This window comes from Calliopsis andreniformis, chromosome 8 (assembly GCF_051401765.1).
Source record: "Calliopsis andreniformis isolate RMS-2024a chromosome 8, iyCalAndr_principal, whole genome shotgun sequence".
NCBI lineage: Eukaryota > Metazoa > Arthropoda > Insecta > Hymenoptera > Andrenidae > Calliopsis > Calliopsis andreniformis.
Window position 1 is genome coordinate 6,928,801 of NC_135069.1, and position 19,323 is coordinate 6,948,123.

Genomic DNA, 19,323 nt, shown 5'->3' on the forward strand with positions numbered 1-19,323 from the left:
ATTTTGCATGTTTTCCATATTCCGTGTATTTCGTGCTTTCTGCATACATATTGCACATTTTGCATAAACACCGTATTAGCATCGTGCATGTTGCATAAACATTGCATATTCCACGCATTTCATTGTAGATCTGGAAAAACGGTTACATTAAAAAAATGTACATAATCTTGAATATGCACATTATATCTGCATAATTTGCAATCCAATTACACTAAAACGTTTATATCTCTCCTAGACATACAAAAATTCTACTCCTCTGTACATTCCACAAAAATATTAATTATTAAATAATTCACATACAAAATATCCCTCAAAAGAAGAATAAAATAAATGCACAGAAATGCATTTTCAGAATTATCATACAAAAATGTATTCGGCGATTACCACAGCATGAAAACGCATTCAGATATTTGAATGAGGCTTCCAATCAGCAGATGCATTTTAATTAATTGCAGAGCGGAACGAGAGGGCAGTGGGGGTGGTTCGCGTTCGATAAACGCTTCGCTCGCGAGCTTTTTTTAAATACAAAATATCGCGTCGCGTAACAGGTGAGCACGCCGCGAGCAGGTAAGCTTTACAAATGTAACAGTGCCGCGTTTATCGGTAATACATCGCCGCACCTTCTGCTTTCCTATGTAATTGCAAACTTTGCATCGTTTACAACGACTTGTTGCACGCCCGTTGCCGTGGACGCGAAATTGCAATACTTGCAGCAAGCTGCAGTTCGTCCCCCCAGGCCCTCTTCCATCGCGAAATTTTGCAAATTATTATCTCCATATGCAAACGACTATTGCTGTATACCTTGTTAAAATAATTATTTTAATTTGCAACATGGATATAAATATTCATTCCAGAAGACATAAAAATGCCAGAAATATAAAATTTTCAGTTACTACTACGTATTCAAATTGATAAATTATTGACAAAGTATGGAATAGTCGAGGCAAAACTTGAGTTGATTTTGCGTTAAATTTCTATGAAATTTCTATTATATTAATTGCCTTGCATTATAGCACTAAAGTGCAATATTTTAATATAGAATTTGCTTAGTTAACTTTTACTATTAAGTCATTGACATATGGCTACTTACGCTAATAATCGCATAACTCAGAAATTATTATTCTTAAATTACCAGAATAAAAAGAGTGATTCTTGACACTAAATATTATTTTCCTGTTCTCAAAATCATAAATTTTGAATTATATCATTACAACAAATGCAAGGTATACAATTGCAGGGTTCCAACGCTAACAATATGTAACAAACGAATCGACATCCACAAGAGGCTTCTAATATCCTGTTCTTTTATACTTTAACGATTTGTATATACACTTCCGTGCATCTGCACATCATGTAACTCTGCTCAGCAACACCTAAACACCAATCTGGTGTCGATCGGTGCCAGACGTTGCTCCACACTTCTACGTTCCTAATAATCGCGTGTCTCCTCTGTTCTAACCCATTTCTTTCCATGAATGGCTCCATTTTCGTCTCCGCTGCCTCCTCTTCTCCTTCGTGTCCAGCTTCCCCTACGAAAGTGACCGAGACACCCTTCAGTATCGAAACATGCGCCACTATGACAGGATCGAACCCCTAATTCAGCGAATGGGATCGGAATAAACTCCCGCAATTGTGATACTCCTCTAATATCGTGGCAACGAGCACGTGCTACCTCCTCGCCGTCGTTTGATCTCTTTGGCAGGCCTGGTCCGCATTTTAAGACGAAAGTCACGCTCGTCTCTACTCGCTGCACCTGGTTCCCTCGGTGCTCGTGTGCATGTTCGTCGATTCTTTGAATCAGATACACTTTAGGCTTTGAGAGGAGTGTCAGAGAGGTCTGAGTGTCAGGTGGAGGCTGAGAATTATAGGGGATGTTTTTGATTAAAAATTTGATTATGTGTGTGGAGGTATTTGGTTGGGGATGATTAGAGATGGAGTATGAAATTGTGCAGGGATTGAAGGGGTGCAAGATTTAGAAGAATGTAGTGATTTTGGATTTAAGTTATGAATAGACATTTATGGAAATTTCAAACGTGTAAAAAGTTAGAAAATTTATCTAATATTAAAAAATATGCGAAATGTGAAAACTAGAGTGCAAGCTATAGTATCTAAAAGATGAAAAGAATTTTTGTTTCAGTTCCATTTTGTTAACCGTGTTCTTAAAAATCCGCAGTTTAATTATGAAGTTAGATATAATGATGGTACACTTTTTTAAATAAATAAAATATTTTAATATTATGTTTTGTGGTAATATATGAGGGTGAGAGTCTCTTTATAATTTAAAATTTTTAATGAACAAATTCATATCTCAATTCAATATTTATTCGACAATAACGCAAAACAAGTACACGACGTTAATTATTCCTCCAATTACTAAAATAATTTTGTAGCAAATTATTAATTATCGTGCATTCATTTAAAACGGCTCGAATATTGTCCGATTCCAACGAGGGGAACAAACCATCTGTCCCCCTCGAAATGTCAGGAAAAGGAAGCCAGCTGCAGCGAAGCCCCTGGAAAGCAGGACCCACGCTCTCCACAGTCAATGACTGTGACGTTTCATGAGTAACGGGAGCAGCAACCCTCAGGGGGTTGAAAATCACCCCCTGCAGCTTCGTGTTACCCTGCTACCGAACCGCCCTTGTTTTCCAATAAGTACAAAGTATGTGGCCCTTAAATGGTCAGCTGGTCGGAAAACCTCGAGTCGTTGTCACCCTCGAAGGGGTGAACTCTGTTCCTTCGCGGCGACCTCGAGGAGCTATTGGAAACCGATAAGCCCTTATCGGAAATATTGACACCACCATCTTCCTATGATGATGGCCTGATCCATTTCCGGTCGAGTCTCCGCCAAGCGTACCGACGGGCGCGTTCGATTTATCGATTCCTCGCGCGGTCGGAACCTCTAGTTGCCGTATGTCGCCCCGTTCCGTGAACCAATCGGGAATTCCTATTCCCGATCACCGAGCTCCCCGTATTTATTGGCTGTCGAAGCATCGATACGCACCCCTGAACCGCTGATGAACTCTCGATACCTCAAGTTCTCTCAAGACTCGCCCCCGACGTTATCGTCTTACGTGGAGGAGGAGAATGAAGGACAATATTCGAGAGGATGATAATTTGCTTCCCTTTTTTGCTGATTAGCTTTGGGTGAAGTGGAGGAAATTACGAGGCTATGTAATTGCTGGTTTAATTAGGAAATTTTGCTTTGTAGCTTCTTTGAGGGGAATTTCTTGAGGATTCTTTATGGATAAATATGTTGTATAAAATGTACTTATTGTGTTTAAGAAATTGCAGCGATGGTACTTGAATTGGCAAAGGGTTTGATAGTATGGTTGTCGACATTCTCATTTTTTATTTGTAGGTTGGTTGTGTGAATTAGATTTGCAGGATTCTAGTAAATTTAAGGGTGAGTTTATTTTCTGAATGTTTGTTATTTTCAGGATACGTAAGTAAAAATATGGATGCAAAATTCCAGGCAAAAATAAGATAAAAAGATCCTTTCTTGTGTCTTCTACGAAATATCAAGTTCTATGAGGACTATTATTCCTATTAATATTCCTGAAACCCTGATTAAGAGATAATATCACGGGTAAACCTCCTTTTCGTATTAGTTTTCAATAACCTCCGATCCCCTGTCTTTGCAAACTGACCACTCGATCAATACCAACAATAGAACTCTCCTCAACAATGCAACAACTCAGTCCCCCGAAAAATCGAATAAAAAACCATGGGGAATGACAATCCTCAATTCACGACTCTACAAAACTCCTCAAAATTCAAAAACAGATTAACCCCCAAATCCCCACCCTTCATTGCCCCAACGTAGAGGCTGTATCAGTGGCGTAGTTAGAGATCAGTGGGCTCTTGTACAGAAACCTTACCCCATTATTTTCTTCATGCTACAGAATATATGATACAGAGATACAGATCCACAATACAGAGTATAAAATTCTTTCAAACATTTCTCAAATACTTTAAAGACGTATTAAAAATGGAATAAAAAATTATTCGGCATCTAAAATGTGATTTTCAAAGCTTGACAGTATAGCTACGCCACTGAGCCATATTTACGCCATCGGTAATCCACAGCGTGGCCAACGACCAGGTGCACCCTCCCCCAGCCTCAGGGTGTTTTACCCCCGCTCGAGGCGCGCAGCGGAGTCCTCTGGCAACCAGCCACGCGACGCACCTCCAGCGTCGCATGTTCGCCTGGCAGGGTGGCGGGCACCGGCGACGCTTCGTCCCTCGAAAGGAACCGATAAAAACCTCCAGAGCATCTTTTTCTCGGGTCGACTTTCGACGGGCGGTCGCCTGAAGACAGGCCAGGGACCTTAACTCCGTCGATTTGCCACTTAAGCAACCGGTCATCTCACTACGGCCAGGATTGTATGGCGCACGAGGGGGTTCGCGTGCTGGCTGTATCGTCCGCGGGATTTACGATGTCTTTCTGCCCGCCCGCAACTCCTTTCTTCGTTTTTCTTCGCCCCCTTTTTTCTCATATTTCCTTGGCGAGCGTGTGCACGCACACCGATCCAGGGCTATCGATCTCCGCCGATGATGGCTGACAGCGCCAGCGCGCCACCCCCGCGCGCGCATAGCTCCACGTACCTGCCCACCCCCGCAGCCTCGCGAGACGTGCTTTGATACGCGCGACGCAAATATCGAACCGACTGTCGCCTCCTGTCACACTTGTTGGGGAATTTTTTCCTATGAAACCTCCTTTTTTCGAGGGATTTTTGGGCCTCTGCGAAGCTGGGATGAACACTGTCCTCGGGAACCTTGCGTGAGGCAGGGAGTTCGGTTCTGCCACGTGCAAGGTGTCATATGGGGTGTTAGCAAATCTTGGGGATGATGGGAAAAGGCGAATAGTAGGCAAGAGATAGGGAAATAGAGATAGGGACCTTAACCTATATTCAAATAGCTTCATAAAGGAATTTTGTGGCAACTCTGATCATATAGCACAGAATCTGTTTCGAGAGAAACACTTATTTCTGTAGGAAACTGATTGAAAAAGGGTTGAATCTCGTGGTAGAGGAAAAGGAGCTTATGAAAGAGGGTTTTGTCTTGTATGAAAGTGGGAACTTTAATGAGTATGAGAAGGGAATTAGAGGGTTAGTCATTATTAATTTGTGTAAAAGGTTTTTTAAAAGAATATTAGATGGAGTATAAAGGTAGTAATTAGGGAAAGCGTAGGGAAGGGAAGGTTTGCGAGAAACTACCCTCGCAGGTGCACCATAGTTCCTTTCTGCTCCCCTGTTGGAAAAAGCCTCGAGCTATCCCAAATCGAAGTGCATTCGACCGTGAAAGCGATATGTATACATATAGTAACCTGTTTTAAGTGTGGGTGATGATTGGAGTTGACGATATAACACACACACAACATATTATATTCATTAGGAAAGTTCAGAATAATTTTCTGTTACAAAAAATATTTATTTAAGCTCACAAATTAATATTTTTAGCTGCCTCTAAAAAACACTTGTATAAGTTATACCTTTTTGAATTTTATTTTTAAGTTAAGTTTCATGTACATGCACAATTCTCTCGATTTCAACGTACGTATGCAGTTTCGTATTTCGATCCCCTGCACACCTCGCGATTTCCTTCATGAGAATCCCTGGCGAACAAAGTTCTAACATAGAATGAATGGGACCAATGGGGCCTCCTGTTCTCCTATCCCCCGCGTGGGCATGCGCGATAGAAGTGTCACGTTTGCTCGGGCCGAACTATACATCCCTGCTCAGTGGACGAGCAAAAGGGATACCGAGCATTTTTCAAGTGCCCGATACTTTCTCAGCCGCATGAGTCACTGATCCAGCATTCCTCCTGTCGTCTGCCGACGAGCCAGTGAAAGACAGCGACGCGAAGAAGCGCGTCGAACGGAGCGACCCGACGTGAGCGTCTGATACCCTAACGAGGGAATAGAATGAGGGAGGCTGCAGAGCGAATGAATCGGAGGAGGTGGTAGGAGGAAGGTGAGAAAACGAGAAGGAAGTGACCCAGACGCGGGAGATGAGAGATCAACTCTGCCTCATGAGAACCTGGTAGGCAAAAACTGAAGATCATCTTGGCAAGTGATTCCGGGCGCAGAGCGTGTTCTTTATTTCATATTATTGAAGATAATGAGATAATCTCGATTGTTTGTGCATTGTGAAACAGAATTGGCTCCTCTTAAGTAGTATCTTAGATAATGTCTTTATTTCCGAGGTTACTGCCACGACGACAAGTGGAAGAGAAAATAGACGCTTATGTAACAAAAATTGTAGTGATCGTTCCCTGGATTTGTTAAATCCACTTGGGATACTTTAACTCTTAAAATTTAAATAGTAGCGTTTAATTTTTTTATAACGATCACTTCTTCGTACCTCATCTACTATTATGCTCTATGCCCCAAGGCTCGCAAGTCCTCGTGAGAATCGCTATTCAGCGAAGTTCTAACGCAAGCTAGAAGGGACCCATGGGTTTCTGTTCTCCTATCCCTTGCCTGGGCATGCGCGATAGAAGTATCACGAAGTATACTTGCACAAAAACCTGCAGTACAGGATATGTAACATATGGAGAGGTTACACGACTGTCGTATAGGTGCAACTCTAGTGCCAATCGGAGGGACACAGTGACTGGGGGAATAAAAACAAGTAGCGGAGTCGAGCAATCGAATTGGTCCAGAGACGTAAGATGAAATGGACACCAGCTGCCCTTACATGCGAGCCTGGTCCAGAGATGTTGAAGATCATCTCGAGGAATGGTCTTCGCTGGGAGCATCTCGATCATCTCTTCTTGTAGGCTCAGGATCATTCGGTTGGCCGACATCTTTCGATAATAAGAAGCGGGAACTGGCGGGCAAATTCAAGCGTCACGACACTCTTCCATGTTTCAGAAGGTTTCTTGATCAAAATCTTTTTATCATTTATGGAGGAATTACCAAATTTCATTCTTGGGGACGAGGGTGTTCAATAGCAGGTGTCAGAAATTTTAAGGGGTAATTCTACATACTAAAATGAGATGAAACTAAAGATAGATGAAATTGCGTGGGAGTCTTTGTTTTAGAATTATTAATTGTTGAAGAAATGCTTAAGGTATATAGGCATTAAACGTGTCTGGCTAATGACAGGACTTATTCTACTAGCTTCACTGCGCCTCGCCTGGCTGCAGCGCGTCAGCAATAGAATATTCCAAGTCAGACACATTTCAGGTAAATTTGTTAGACGTTCTTGCAACAATTAATAATTCTGAAATGAAACCTCAAAGATCATTTTTTCATTCCTAATTTTTATCCTATTATAATATGTAGAATCAATATTTAAAATTTCTGATACCTATTATCGAACACGCTGTATTTTATTAACATTGTACACCTATTACTTATTAAGTCATCTTTTCTTCAGTACTTTTATTCTTCTATAGTTCATAGACATCTCTTATACACTGCATGTTAAAGACATGAATGAAAGTCAGTCACATTATGTCACATGTGTGTATTTACGCGACACGTGCTTTGGGTTACATTAACTCCTCGCGTTTCTGACAGCCGAGTAGAAAGCACCGGTTCTCGTCAGTCACTGAAGTTGGTTGGCACGAGTGACGATTGAATGAGTGGCTGTCCAAAGATGTTCCCAGACGATCAATGAAACTCTTAACAATAACTCCCTATATCACAATAATTATTTACCATTTGATTATAACTTTTACCCTAGGTACTAGATACCCTAGATTCAGATTTTCTTCTTCATTCATAATAATAATTGTATATCTCAATTACTATGCAATATTATTAGTCCAAATAATTTCATGATACTCTTCAGGTATGAATCAATTTCTATAGAAAGTTTAGAATTATTACACGGTACAGTTGGAAAGAAAAAAATTCTGTAATATTGTCTTTGAAGTCTTCGTATGCAATTTGGTTTTTAAGACTCGTGAATAGTCGTAATAGTTCTGCATTTCTCACGGCGGCCTTCGTGAAATCCCTTTTCACAAATGAGACCATGAATGGGCGAGTAACTGGTTTCTGTGAGTTCATGCGAGCCTATTACTCTCGGGACAGGAATGCGAATGGTGAACGAGGCGAGTCGTGGAGAATGTGAAGTGGTGTTCAATCGAGAGCTAAGCGAAAGGCGCTTCGATAATTGTGTATAGTGAAAGTCTGGCAAAGGTAATAGAAAGTTAGTATATGACTATAGTGTTGATTGGTTAATGAAGGTAATTGGAAAATCTGGGTAGAAAATGATACAAACTACTGTTCAGTAATTACTTGTGTAATTATTTAAGTACATAAAATTGCTTAATTATAAGTGATCTATATTGACAGTAGTAGCCATAATACAAAATTTATGGAAGAATGTCTTTGTACTTCTTCTTCCAATAGTCTATTGAGTCTTTCATTAGGTCCTTCTCTAGTTTCAGTTCTTCATTAATGTTTAAATAATTATTGTCGGCTCCTCTTGGCTCCCAGTTGAGTGTAAGTTCCTCGTCCAATTTCGAAGTTGGATTTCTGTAAAACAGCAGTTATGAATTATGATAAAAATCAGTTTTTAATCACTTCTGATAGCAATTAATAAAAAAGACCAAAATATATTAATAGTGTTAAAAAATTCGTGAAAATTACTCACCTGTCTTTAGCGAAATTCGTCCATAATTTCGTCAAGATTTTGGTCATTTTTTCCGCAGAGGAATCTGGTTCTGGTAGATTCTTAAAAACGTTCGAATAAAACAAATAACTCAGCTCGTCACCGTGGGCAATACCTAATAAAAAGATTGTTGATTAAAATATCGAAAAATATCATACGATATTAAAACAAATTCTATTAAAAAAATTACCATCGCTTACGCCAAGCAAATTTTTCATAAATCCAAATGGCGCCTCGTACGAGAATAAGTACTGATAAATTGGAGCTGAATTGCGACTGCTTAAGACCTCAAGTGACATAAGTTCTCCAACGTTGAAGAAAATATCGCTGATCATCTATAATATAACGAAATCAAATTAGTGTATAAGATCATAATTACTCTAATACAGTAGAACAAATTATCAAAAATATCATGAAATTGAAACCTGAAGCATAATTTAATAACTAATTTTATCACCTTCAACAGACTACTATCAGATCAATGTTTAAATTGAAATCGATGCTCTACTATAATTCCATTCTTATCAGACTCAATATATGCATGACACTGAATAACAGAATCCGTGAATAATCGAAGTCCAATCAATTGCCCAATTAATTGCCCAATTAATTAAGGTCTATTTAAAGAATCACCTTAGTAAATTCATTCATGTCTTCTTTCGACACTTGCTTATCACCAAAGTAGAATTTTCTTAAACATTCACCAGCCTCTTTTCTTTGATCCGAATCAGTGATATTAAGGTCCTCAGGCAAGAATAACTCTGGCTCGGTATTTAATTTATCGATAGTGTCTATCATCACTGCAAAATTAGAATTGCATTTAAAAAAAGAAGCTCCCATTCAAGTACCTGGACGAATGTTTCTCTTTTCATTCCTAAATTGTCTTCAGTTAAAAATACAACATGACGTACTTTGTGCGAAAAATGCACCCTCATTCGCTGTAATTCCAGTCATTAGTGGCACGTTCGCAGTCTTTCCGGTCTTCACGAGCGTCCATGGATCGTTTGGCAGGAAAATATCCTGTCCCAAATCGGCCTCAACAGATGGGATAAAAGCAAACGAACGGCCAGTTAAAGTGTTCTGTGAAATAAATCAAAATTGTATTCTATATACAAAGTGTTTCTGACATATGTCCAAAACTTTTCTAAAGATCTCAAAAGATTCATGTCATGAAATACTCTGCCGGAGTATCTCACCTGACTCTTCATTATTTGTTCAGAAGCCGCGATGATGTCTTTCACGTGAAACTCGGTTAATTTCTGTACCAGCTCCGCGGAATCTGTAGTGTGTATCCCAAGAGCTTCACCTAACATAAAAGCAAGCTCTCTGGGATTATAGGACACCGCCCATGGACTCAATACACTTCCACTTTCCTGAATCACACCGCTGAATAAGCCTGAAACGAAATAAAAATTGAAAGACTCATCTTGTAACAGGATAGTGTATCGCGGAAATTTGATACTTTTTTAATTATATAATTTTTCAGTTCCTTCAAATAATTTAATACATGAAATATACTTTAATATTTTATTTTTTAATATAAGTAACTTTAATATAAGTCACTTGTAAAATCGTGGTGTTATAAATATACATTGTGAATCATGCAAATAATTAGAGTCACAGTCCACTCGTATGTGTAAGTAGAAGAGTCCTATTACCTTCAGACAGGGGCGACAGCATATGGTACTGCACAGAGGCTCCTCCTGAGCTCTGGCCGAAGATAGTGACTCTGTCAGGACAGCCGCCAAAGAAATGGATGTTATCTTTCACCCATTTCAGAGCCATAACTTGGTCCTTCATCCCAGCGTTCCCTGGTGCGCTTTTATCTCCCGTGTTTAAGAATCCTAAAAAGTGAAATAAATCAAAGATAAATAAGAGAATGATGAAAGAATCTTTTTGTCAATCATTAATAAGAGATGCCTAAATAAACTTCACGTAAAATTTAATAACTCTGAGTTATCGAGTTTACTACTATTCAATTGACTAAGTCAAATATAATTTACTATTTAGTTTTTTTCGAATTAAGGTATTTTGTTGAACGTGTGCAACGTTGAACGTGAAATGGTTGATTAAAATATTTACCGAGCGCTCCAAGTCTGTAATTAACTGTGACAATCAGCACATCGTTTTCGATCAAATAGTCTGGTCCGAAAAGAGCGTCGTTGGCCATTCCAGTGTTCCACCATCCAGGGTGGAACCATACCATAACAGCTTTGCGAGCTTCTTTGTCCAAAACAGGGGTATAAATATTCAGATAAAGACAGTCCTCATCACCCATCAATCCCTTTTGGATCATGCAGTAAAATGGACACGTCGAACGGTGCTGAGTTGCATCGTACACACCTTCCCACGAATCTGCGGGTTCTGGCATCTAATAACAGTAGAAATAGCAATAAAATAATAATTAAGTGGATCAGGTATGTGGTTACAATGTTATTTCTTTCTTTCACTTGATTTATAATCGTTTTTCAAGTTTCGTGAAAGAGATATCTAACTAATACAAGGTGTTATTGGCAGCTGTTAAAAATTTGAAGGGATGATTCTAGACACCAAAATAAGATGAAATTGTAGAAGGATAAAATTGCGTTTGAGGCTTTGTTTTCAAATTATTAATTATTGAAGATGCATTTAGACGCGCGTCGAATGTGTCTGACGATGAAGTAGCATATACTACTGATTGATTCTACTGACATCGCTACGCCTAATGCTTATTATTTCATTGTCTCCTTCCAAAATCTAAACTTAGTCTACTTATTATTTCACTATGTCTGACACACTTAATGCAGATCGACAGTAGAATACATAGGTATGCAGTCAGACACGTTTCACACTAATTTTAGGTAATTCTTCATCTATTAATAACTCTGAAGAGAGACTTCTAACGCAATTTTTTCATTCTTGATTTTCACCCTATTTTGGTACATACCCCTTCAAATCTTGACACCCTTTTTCAAACACCCCATATACTAGTAGTCTCGAAATAATTCCCTAATAATTTTATAACACAATATTCTATATTTCAGACAAGACCATCGCTTGTAAACATCTCTAAACTCACGTTAAACTTGTTAGGCCCAACATTCGGCCTCGCATAAGGTATCCCCTTGAAGCTGTAATAGGGTTTGTTGTGGAAGACAGTCTCCGTCTTCAACCCCTTCAATATCCCCTGTGGAATCTCCAGCTGAACATCCTGATCCGCGTGCACCAACACCAGCACAAGCCCACACAGTAGCAATCGATTCAGCCACATGTCGCTGCTTCTAACTTCTAACACGCGGAATCGTCAGCTCGACGCTTTTATAGAAAAAGAACATCCTGCAGAGAGCTTGTCAACAATTCTAAAAAGACAGGCCGCGGAAAAATAGATTACATAAACCAATCGTGATCGCGGACAGCCGTGGATTATCTCCAGGACGATTTCCTACCTGGTCGTTCGCAATAATGAACAATGATGATTTTCGACTGGCTAACTATCGGATATCCTGAATTCGTCCTTATTGCTCGCCGAATTATCGTCATCGTGCTCCGAGAAAAACGCTTCCGGAATTATTAAACGAAACGCGCAACCGAACGCTGGCTAAATGTTTGTCGCGATTGTGGAAAATTGTCAAGCATTATTCTGGGTTGTTATTAGAGATCTGCATGCGTAATCACGGTAGCTGGGATAAGAACAAACTGGGCTGGGAATATTCCAAGTTGTAGCGACAATTGTGGGGTAGAAATTTTGAACGAATTATTTCAAGAAAAAATTTAAAATACTTTAAAAAATTTAGTAATTTTATACCGAATTAATTACCACAGACTTGTGGTACATACAAATGATGAGAATTGTATTGAAGTTACCACGTCGTTCAGATATCTCTGGTTTAATAGCATATTCTTGGGAAAAGCAGCTAAAAGTTGTGGTAAGAGTTTCACAAAAAGCTAGACACAAGGGATGAAAGCTGGAAGGAGAAATATTCCAGAAAGAAAAGTAGAATGCAATTCTTGAGACCATTGTCCGTAAAAAGGTTCTCGAACGCGCAGAAAAGTGACAAAAAGAAAGCAGAGCGCAACTCGAAACACCTGAAGTTCGGTGGAACTCGACGGAAAACTTGCGCGGTGAAAATTGTAAAGTTACAACCGAGCAAAACCGACCTTCCACGCGTTCCTGTTTTCCTAGTAACATATTTAATATTACTTGAAATTTACGTTAAATTATTAAATTAAACAATTCAATGACCTAGTTGCAATTTGCAATGCACGTGGGGTGCAACCTCGGTGCAATGTATTTTCTCAGCTTCCTGAGATATTCCTTAAACTCTAACATTAGAATACGTATAACTTCGTATATGAAAGTGGAGGGTATAATTCTTAAAGATGGGTACACTGATAGATGAATGATAAGTGGTAATTGGAGAGTACCATCGTTGTGAGGTAATAGGTGAAAGGCAAAGAGAAACATTTCGGGTCAATATCCAAACCGATCGAAACGTAGATTTCGGAATGACTGACCTCTTCGGGAGATCTGTTCCCCTGTTATATGAGCACCACTCAGCACACCCTCTGCATTCCCACAAGGCGTGCGTGTGCACTTTAGTATGTAGCTGGAAATTCTTGACCCTTTTACGACGAAGATCAGTGGTTCTCATGTAACATGTTCAATTTCACTGCGATGCACACTTTAAAATATAAGAAAAGCAACATATCGATTTCTCGATGCGCAAATGTTGCATGTCCATTTTTGGTCAAGTTTAAGATTTTGTATTATAAATAGATTTTATATCAAAAAATCTGTGAAGATTAAAAGGGTAAGGAAAGATAAGAAGGATCCTAGTTTGTACTCTTTTCCAATGCATATTTTTGCTTGTTATCACTAATAGTGTTGCAGTTTTATTCTCATTTTGAGTTGATGACATAAGGGAACTCACGTGTTCTCAAATCATAAGACAAAAATTTGTGCTACACACTGTATTTCAGTCTGTACCTCGTTTGTAGATTGGGACAAGAGTACATGATGTAATGAGCCGTCAGTGACTTTATGCAGATATTTTTCAGTGACTTGCATCCTATGCAGTTAAATGCATTCTATATTTTCTTATGAGGTTGTATCAATTTGTCATAAAATATTCTATATAGAATATACTAAGTGTTGATGATTTAGATTATTACATTTACTTAAAAAAATATGTTTAAAAATATATAAAAAATTATCATGGTTTGAAACTATGAAAGTTCTCCTTTAAAATATATTTATTGAAATAGATTTTCAATGGGGGCGTAGCTCAGATGGTAGAGCGCTCGCTTAGCATGCGAGAGGTACCGGGATCGATACCCGGCGCCTCCAAATTTTAAGTTTACTTTTTTTATTTTAGAAAAATATGTTTTTTATATTTTAAATAATATTAAACATTACACACGTTCTAAGAAAGAAAAAAATTGTATTATTCAATTTATAACTATTTTTTAAAACACACAATTTGAAACTGCCATCAATTCTAAGCTACCATATTATATCCATAAAATATTCCATTGACAAATAATATCTGATAAATATTTAATATATAATTTAAGCAAAAGTAAACGATTAATATAATAATGTAGTTATTACAATTTTTTATAGGTCTGACGAAGGCATACTTCATTCAAAGAGAAACTACAGATCTGACTTTAAATTACAATGGAGCAAAACGATTTAATTGTCCACCAAGAAACCACAAACAACCTGCCAATAGGCAGGATACTTCGGTAAGATTGAAACAATTAAGGTCGGAAATGGGTCGACTTGCTTCAGTTCAAGGACCACCTCTTGATGGATACATCGTCACATCAGATGATGCACATCAGGTAATTTTATTTTGAAATACGTCTGTACTATCAATTATCATTACATATGCCTCAAGATATACACTTTGATATTTTTTTTATTAATATCACACACACATGAACTCCGTCTTTAGAGCCAAAACAAACTTGAAATTATTTTCAATAGATATCAATTTAAAATTCACTACATAAAATACTAATAGAACAGTATAATATGATCAACAAAATATTCCATTTAATTTGAAACATAATTTATATCAATGTTGAACTTCCATTATGTCATCAGTCTATAGACACTGTGCACTTAATATTTCAGACAAAGAACATCATTAATGACGGCCAAGAGGCCCCATTGGAGGTATTATTCCCGTAAGGATTCGCGTTTGCAAATTTTTCAAGCTTCCCATAATTGAGTTGCCAAATAATTTGACAAGAAAAAACAAATTGTGTCCCCAAAAAGTATCCAAATATTATAAGCTTCTAATATGCTTCTTAATCACAAAAGCTGACGTCCCTCAATTAAATAATATTAACAATCAAAGCTTCGTAACTCTAATGAGTGACGAATCAATGAATGGCTTACTTATGAATGCAAGATTCAATAAAAATATTTTTGTCGCCAGAGTGAATCGCTGGATCCTCGAGATATGAGAAGGGAATTCATTACTGGCTTCTATGGTAGTGCTGGGCAAGCACTAATCACTTTAGATAAGGCAGTGTTTTGGACCGATGGGAGGTATCATATCCAGGCAGATCATCAGCTCGATTGCAACTGGATACTCATGAAACCTGGCTTGGGGGAGGTAGGTACTGATTGTAAAATTCTGTACAGGGGTTTATACGTGCTAAAACTATATGAAAATGAAAATACACAAAATTGCTTTTAGGACTTCGTTTCATTAATTATTGAGTGCCTAAATTATGTACGCGTGAAGCGTGTCTGACTCTAGTCTGTGCTTAATCTACTGACTTCGCTGTGCCTCGGCGAGCTAGTCCGTCAACAGTAGAATAAGCTCTTACACTTTCTGGCACCTGTTGTCGAGCACCTTGAATATTTTTATAAATATATTTATAAATTAGTAAGTCATTGAGTAGATAGTAAAAAATAATTCTATAGAAAACAATGACTTGTAGATCTAATGATTTCCTTGATCTTGATGACATAGTTCGTAGCTTCGTCGCCAGAGGGCGAGTAACTTGAGTGCTCTCTCGCTGCGAAAGTTCTACAATGGCTAGCATATATCAGCTGTGAGGGGACTGGTAAATTAAGATCGTACTTCACAGGATCATTTCTGTAGTACATCTTTCCTTCTCTGTGCCCAAACGCAGAGTTGATGCAACCACGATGAGGAGGCATAGTTCCTTTCCCTGAGCGTGAGGAAGACTCGGCAACTTGACTTTCGTTCAAGTTGCCAGTCATCGATGATCGTTCACCTCCTGCACTCAGTGCGGGAGGCTTGGGAAGTGGAGCTTTCTGAGTGGTCGCTTTTTATTAAATTTCAAAATTAAATATTTTCTTATTTTAGTACCATATATTCTTTTAAAACTTAGAACTTTCTTTTATTTGAGAAAAAAACTTTTTCTTTATAAATGAGGTAAGTTTTTTGAATTTTCTTCCAACACTCCGCGAGAATATATCACATATTTTGTAGCTAGGAAAAGTGTGTGATGTATAAGGGGATTTAAAACAACTCTTTAATGAATTCAAAATTCTACATCAAACAATAAATAAAAGTGTACCTTCAAAATCATTGTTTATTAAAAATTGAATATTGAAAGGTGAATGTGGAGAAACTTATTTGTTTTTTAATCTTGGTTTTAGGATGTTCCTTCAATAACCGAATGGTTGAGACACGAGTTTCAAGATCGCGTAGGCGTTCGAATTGGCGCCGATCCAACACTGGTCTCCGCCGTTGACTGGGAAACGTGGGAATATGAATTAGGTAATTAAGTCTGACTCAAAGAGCATATTAAACCCGCCGGCGTGAATGGACGTGAAATTTATACATATCGTTACACTATTTGTCGCCTAAGATCACCAGACATAGATCATTGCATTAACTCTGACGCCAGTTTGACAAATCTACCCTCTAAAACATTTTAGAAGTATCTTCAGGGACAATGTGAATAACGATTGACTTGAAGTAGCAAAGATCTTAACATATTCGCTTCCCATCTTCACATATGAATAACATTTTTTAAATTTTTATATAAAAGTAACAAAAATCAAAATATTCTGTGAATTCTTTATTTTGCAAAGTCTATTTTATGCCCATTTTATTCTTGAACGTCTTACGACATAATTTGAATATCTTAAAGACATACTATTGGGAGCTCAGAAGTTGTCAGTGGATCTGATTGGCTCCGCAGAACAATAATAGAGATGGTACCCATGCATTTTCCTTATTGGCCGAATTAGTCACACCTATTACTACTACTTGCAACAAACTGAGCATTCCATTTGCCCTTGTGCCGTCTCACTGACAACTTCTGAGTTCCCAACAGTACTAATTTATAACTTTCGGATATTTTTAAGACGCTTTTAAGTCTCTGTGTTATGTGAGTACGCTAGCGAGCATGTTAAACCTCTGTCTGAAATATCTGAGTCTGTCCAAAGTATCCAGGTTTCAAATTTCGTTCATCTCTGCCCTTAAGCCAAGAACACATATCCCTGAATTAACAATAGCGTTCGTGTCCAGCGAATTCGTCCGTACAATTGGTTCCTGTCCGTAACAACCTGGTGGACTTGATCTGGCAGGTCGGCCGACCAAATTACAATCCTCACGCGGCTTATCCGCTGCCAGACAAGTATTCTGGAAGAGCCTGGCAAGAGAAGGTCCGACAGGTCCGAGCGGAAATGGAGGTCGTGAGGGCAGATGCTCTCGTCTTCACTGCTCTCGACGAGATCGCGTGGCTTTTCAACATCCGCGGTTACGATCTGCCCAACACGCCTGTTCTGAGAGCGTACGCGATCGTCACTTCCGGTTCCATCCACCTCTTCACGCCATGGCGGAAGATCCTACGCTCTGTGGCGGAGCACTTGAAGATGGACTCTTGTACCGACGATAACTGCGTCAAGTATACCACTTGTTCTATATTTTTTTCATTCTGTAGTGGAGTTTTGTATCTCTGTGAATAGTGCTTCTGTGGGAAATGGTGTATCTTTAAAGGATTAATTTTACGTAGTCTATTTTTATCTAATTGTATGCTTCTGTCGCAGGTGGCACAATTATACCAGCATTTGGTACGAACTGAGGACAATGTCTCAAGCGTGGAATATGGTGTGGTTGCCAACGCGGTGTGACGATAGTCCAGGTGTTTCTATGGAGATACTCAGTTCTGTACGTTCAAATTGGAGTTTATCCATTTTTTTAACGAAAATTAATAGAATACATCTGTACCTGAGAGCCAGACTAACGCAAGTCTATTTCTTTTTAAGATTATTTCATACGACGCCTTACTGCTAAGTTACGTTATAAGTGAAGGATAAAAATATAATCTACTTGAACTATTGTGTTATGAAATGAGTAATTATATCTATTTATTTCGGTCAAGTTAGCTCTCAGGTACAGACATAATGTGTGTCTGCTATCATTATGAAAGTGAATCTTATTCTTAAAAGCAAAGCTACGGTAGAGCCTCGATTAACCGATTCTTAATTCTTCGCAGTCTCTTTTATTCTAGATTAATACTACTTAGTGTAATAATAAGAGTACATCGCTTGAAGCTTAAACTAAAATTTAACACTAGCCTACTAAAAATAATAAAATTAGCCATCAAAAGAGGTTCAGGTCAGATGCTCATGCTAAGTCGATTTATTTTACTAAATATCGTGACTAATAGTACCTTCGTGACATGTTAATTGAGTCAAAAAAAGGAAGAATCTATATCTATCGAAATTACCATTCTTCGCGCCATTTCGTCGAATATACCGACTGCTATACGGGTCATTCCACGCGAAATCGGGCACGTTTCGGAGCAAGTTCTTGTAATTTGCTCAAATTTGAATATGTTGTAGTCTTTAACGATATTTAAACGTACCCTAAAGGATTTTTCAAAATTTTGAAAATTGTCGATTTTACAGCTGTTTGAAGTTAAGTGCTACCTTTTTTTTAAAAAATTATAGCTATTGAACTAGTAAGCAGATGGAGATGAGCTTTACGGTGATTATAGAGAAAACATTGAAGTTGGTAAAAAAAATTATTTCATTTAAAAAAACTTGTTTTTTAATCATCTTTTTTGCAATTATTTTAAGCAAATGCAGGTTTTTAAAATGATGCGCGATTTTAAAAATCTGAAAAAAAAGGAGAATATAGTTTGATCCTTCCCCTTGATGGACAAACTTTCAAAAAGATGGACATTTTAAAATTGGCCCTGTGAAAATTGCTGAAAGTTGACGCTGCGTCGAGTCGCACTGCTGTGGCGGGCGCGTCGTCGCTGGCAGCCTACTCGTGTCCAGCGGACGAACGTGCGTTATTATTTGCGATCAAGGCGACAGATATTGGTAACTCACTCTTTGTCAATGATACTTATTGACAAGTTCACATTCATTTTTGCCATGTGAAGTTGCAAAAAGTGCCATTCTGCATTAATACCAAAATCTTCGAAATGAAAGCTAGGATTTAAGAGATTATATTTATGTTTTCAAGAATAAGACGAAGATTGAGTTACCAATATTTATTGATTGCATTAAACCTTGCAAATGCTCGGAGATAATGTAGAGTAATGTTGGGTGAAGTCGCCTTGATTCCAAATAATAACGCACGTTCGTCCGCTGGACACGAGTAGGCTGCCAGCGACGACGACGCGCCCGCCACAGCAGTGCGACTCGACGCAGCGTCAACTTTCGGCAATTTTCACAGGGCCAATTTTAAAATGTCCATCTTTTTGA

At 38.4% G+C, this 19,323-nt stretch overlaps 2 protein-coding genes and 2 non-coding genes across 7 annotated transcripts in view; 3 read left to right on the forward strand and 1 right to left on the reverse strand.

The window, feature by feature from the left end:
• Positions 1-19,323, forward strand: part of LOC143182222 (xaa-Pro aminopeptidase 1) — a 39,180-nt gene that overhangs the window by 16,048 nt on the left and 3,809 nt on the right. For 3 of the 4 annotated variants that reach the window (XR_013002407.1, XM_076383101.1, XM_076383103.1), the window contains 6 exons: positions 14,230-14,453; positions 14,749-14,790; positions 15,056-15,235; positions 16,255-16,375; positions 17,132-17,510; positions 17,653-17,773. Coding sequence is in view for 3 of the 4 variants with exons in the window: in XM_076383101.1 (XP_076239216.1) it covers positions 14,230-14,453; positions 14,749-14,790; positions 15,056-15,235; positions 16,255-16,375; positions 17,132-17,510; positions 17,653-17,773 (1,067 nt within the window). In the remaining variant the exon portion in view is untranslated. The remainder of the gene's footprint in view (positions 1-14,229; positions 14,454-14,748; positions 14,791-15,055; positions 15,236-16,254; positions 16,376-17,131; positions 17,511-17,652; positions 17,774-19,323) is intronic. The other variant, XM_076383102.1, reaches the window with a different exon arrangement.
• On the reverse strand, positions 8,329-11,877 carry LOC143182223 (esterase FE4). The gene is made up of 9 exons (XM_076383104.1): positions 11,686-11,877; positions 10,710-10,998; positions 10,286-10,471; positions 9,824-10,023; positions 9,539-9,707; positions 9,261-9,427; positions 8,818-8,962; positions 8,610-8,742; positions 8,329-8,491 (listed from the first exon to the last, which is right to left on the reverse strand). Exons 1-9 carry the CDS (start codon positions 11,875-11,877, stop codon positions 8,329-8,331), a joined length of 1,644 nt encoding a protein of 547 aa, XP_076239219.1.
• On the forward strand, positions 13,881-13,953 carry Trnaa-agc (transfer RNA alanine (anticodon AGC)). Its single transcript has one exon. It is a non-coding gene; the product is annotated as a tRNA-Ala (tRNA).
• Positions 15,700-15,915, forward strand: LOC143182703 (small nucleolar RNA U3). Its single transcript, XR_013002513.1, has one exon. It is a non-coding gene; the product is annotated as a small nucleolar RNA U3 (small nucleolar RNA).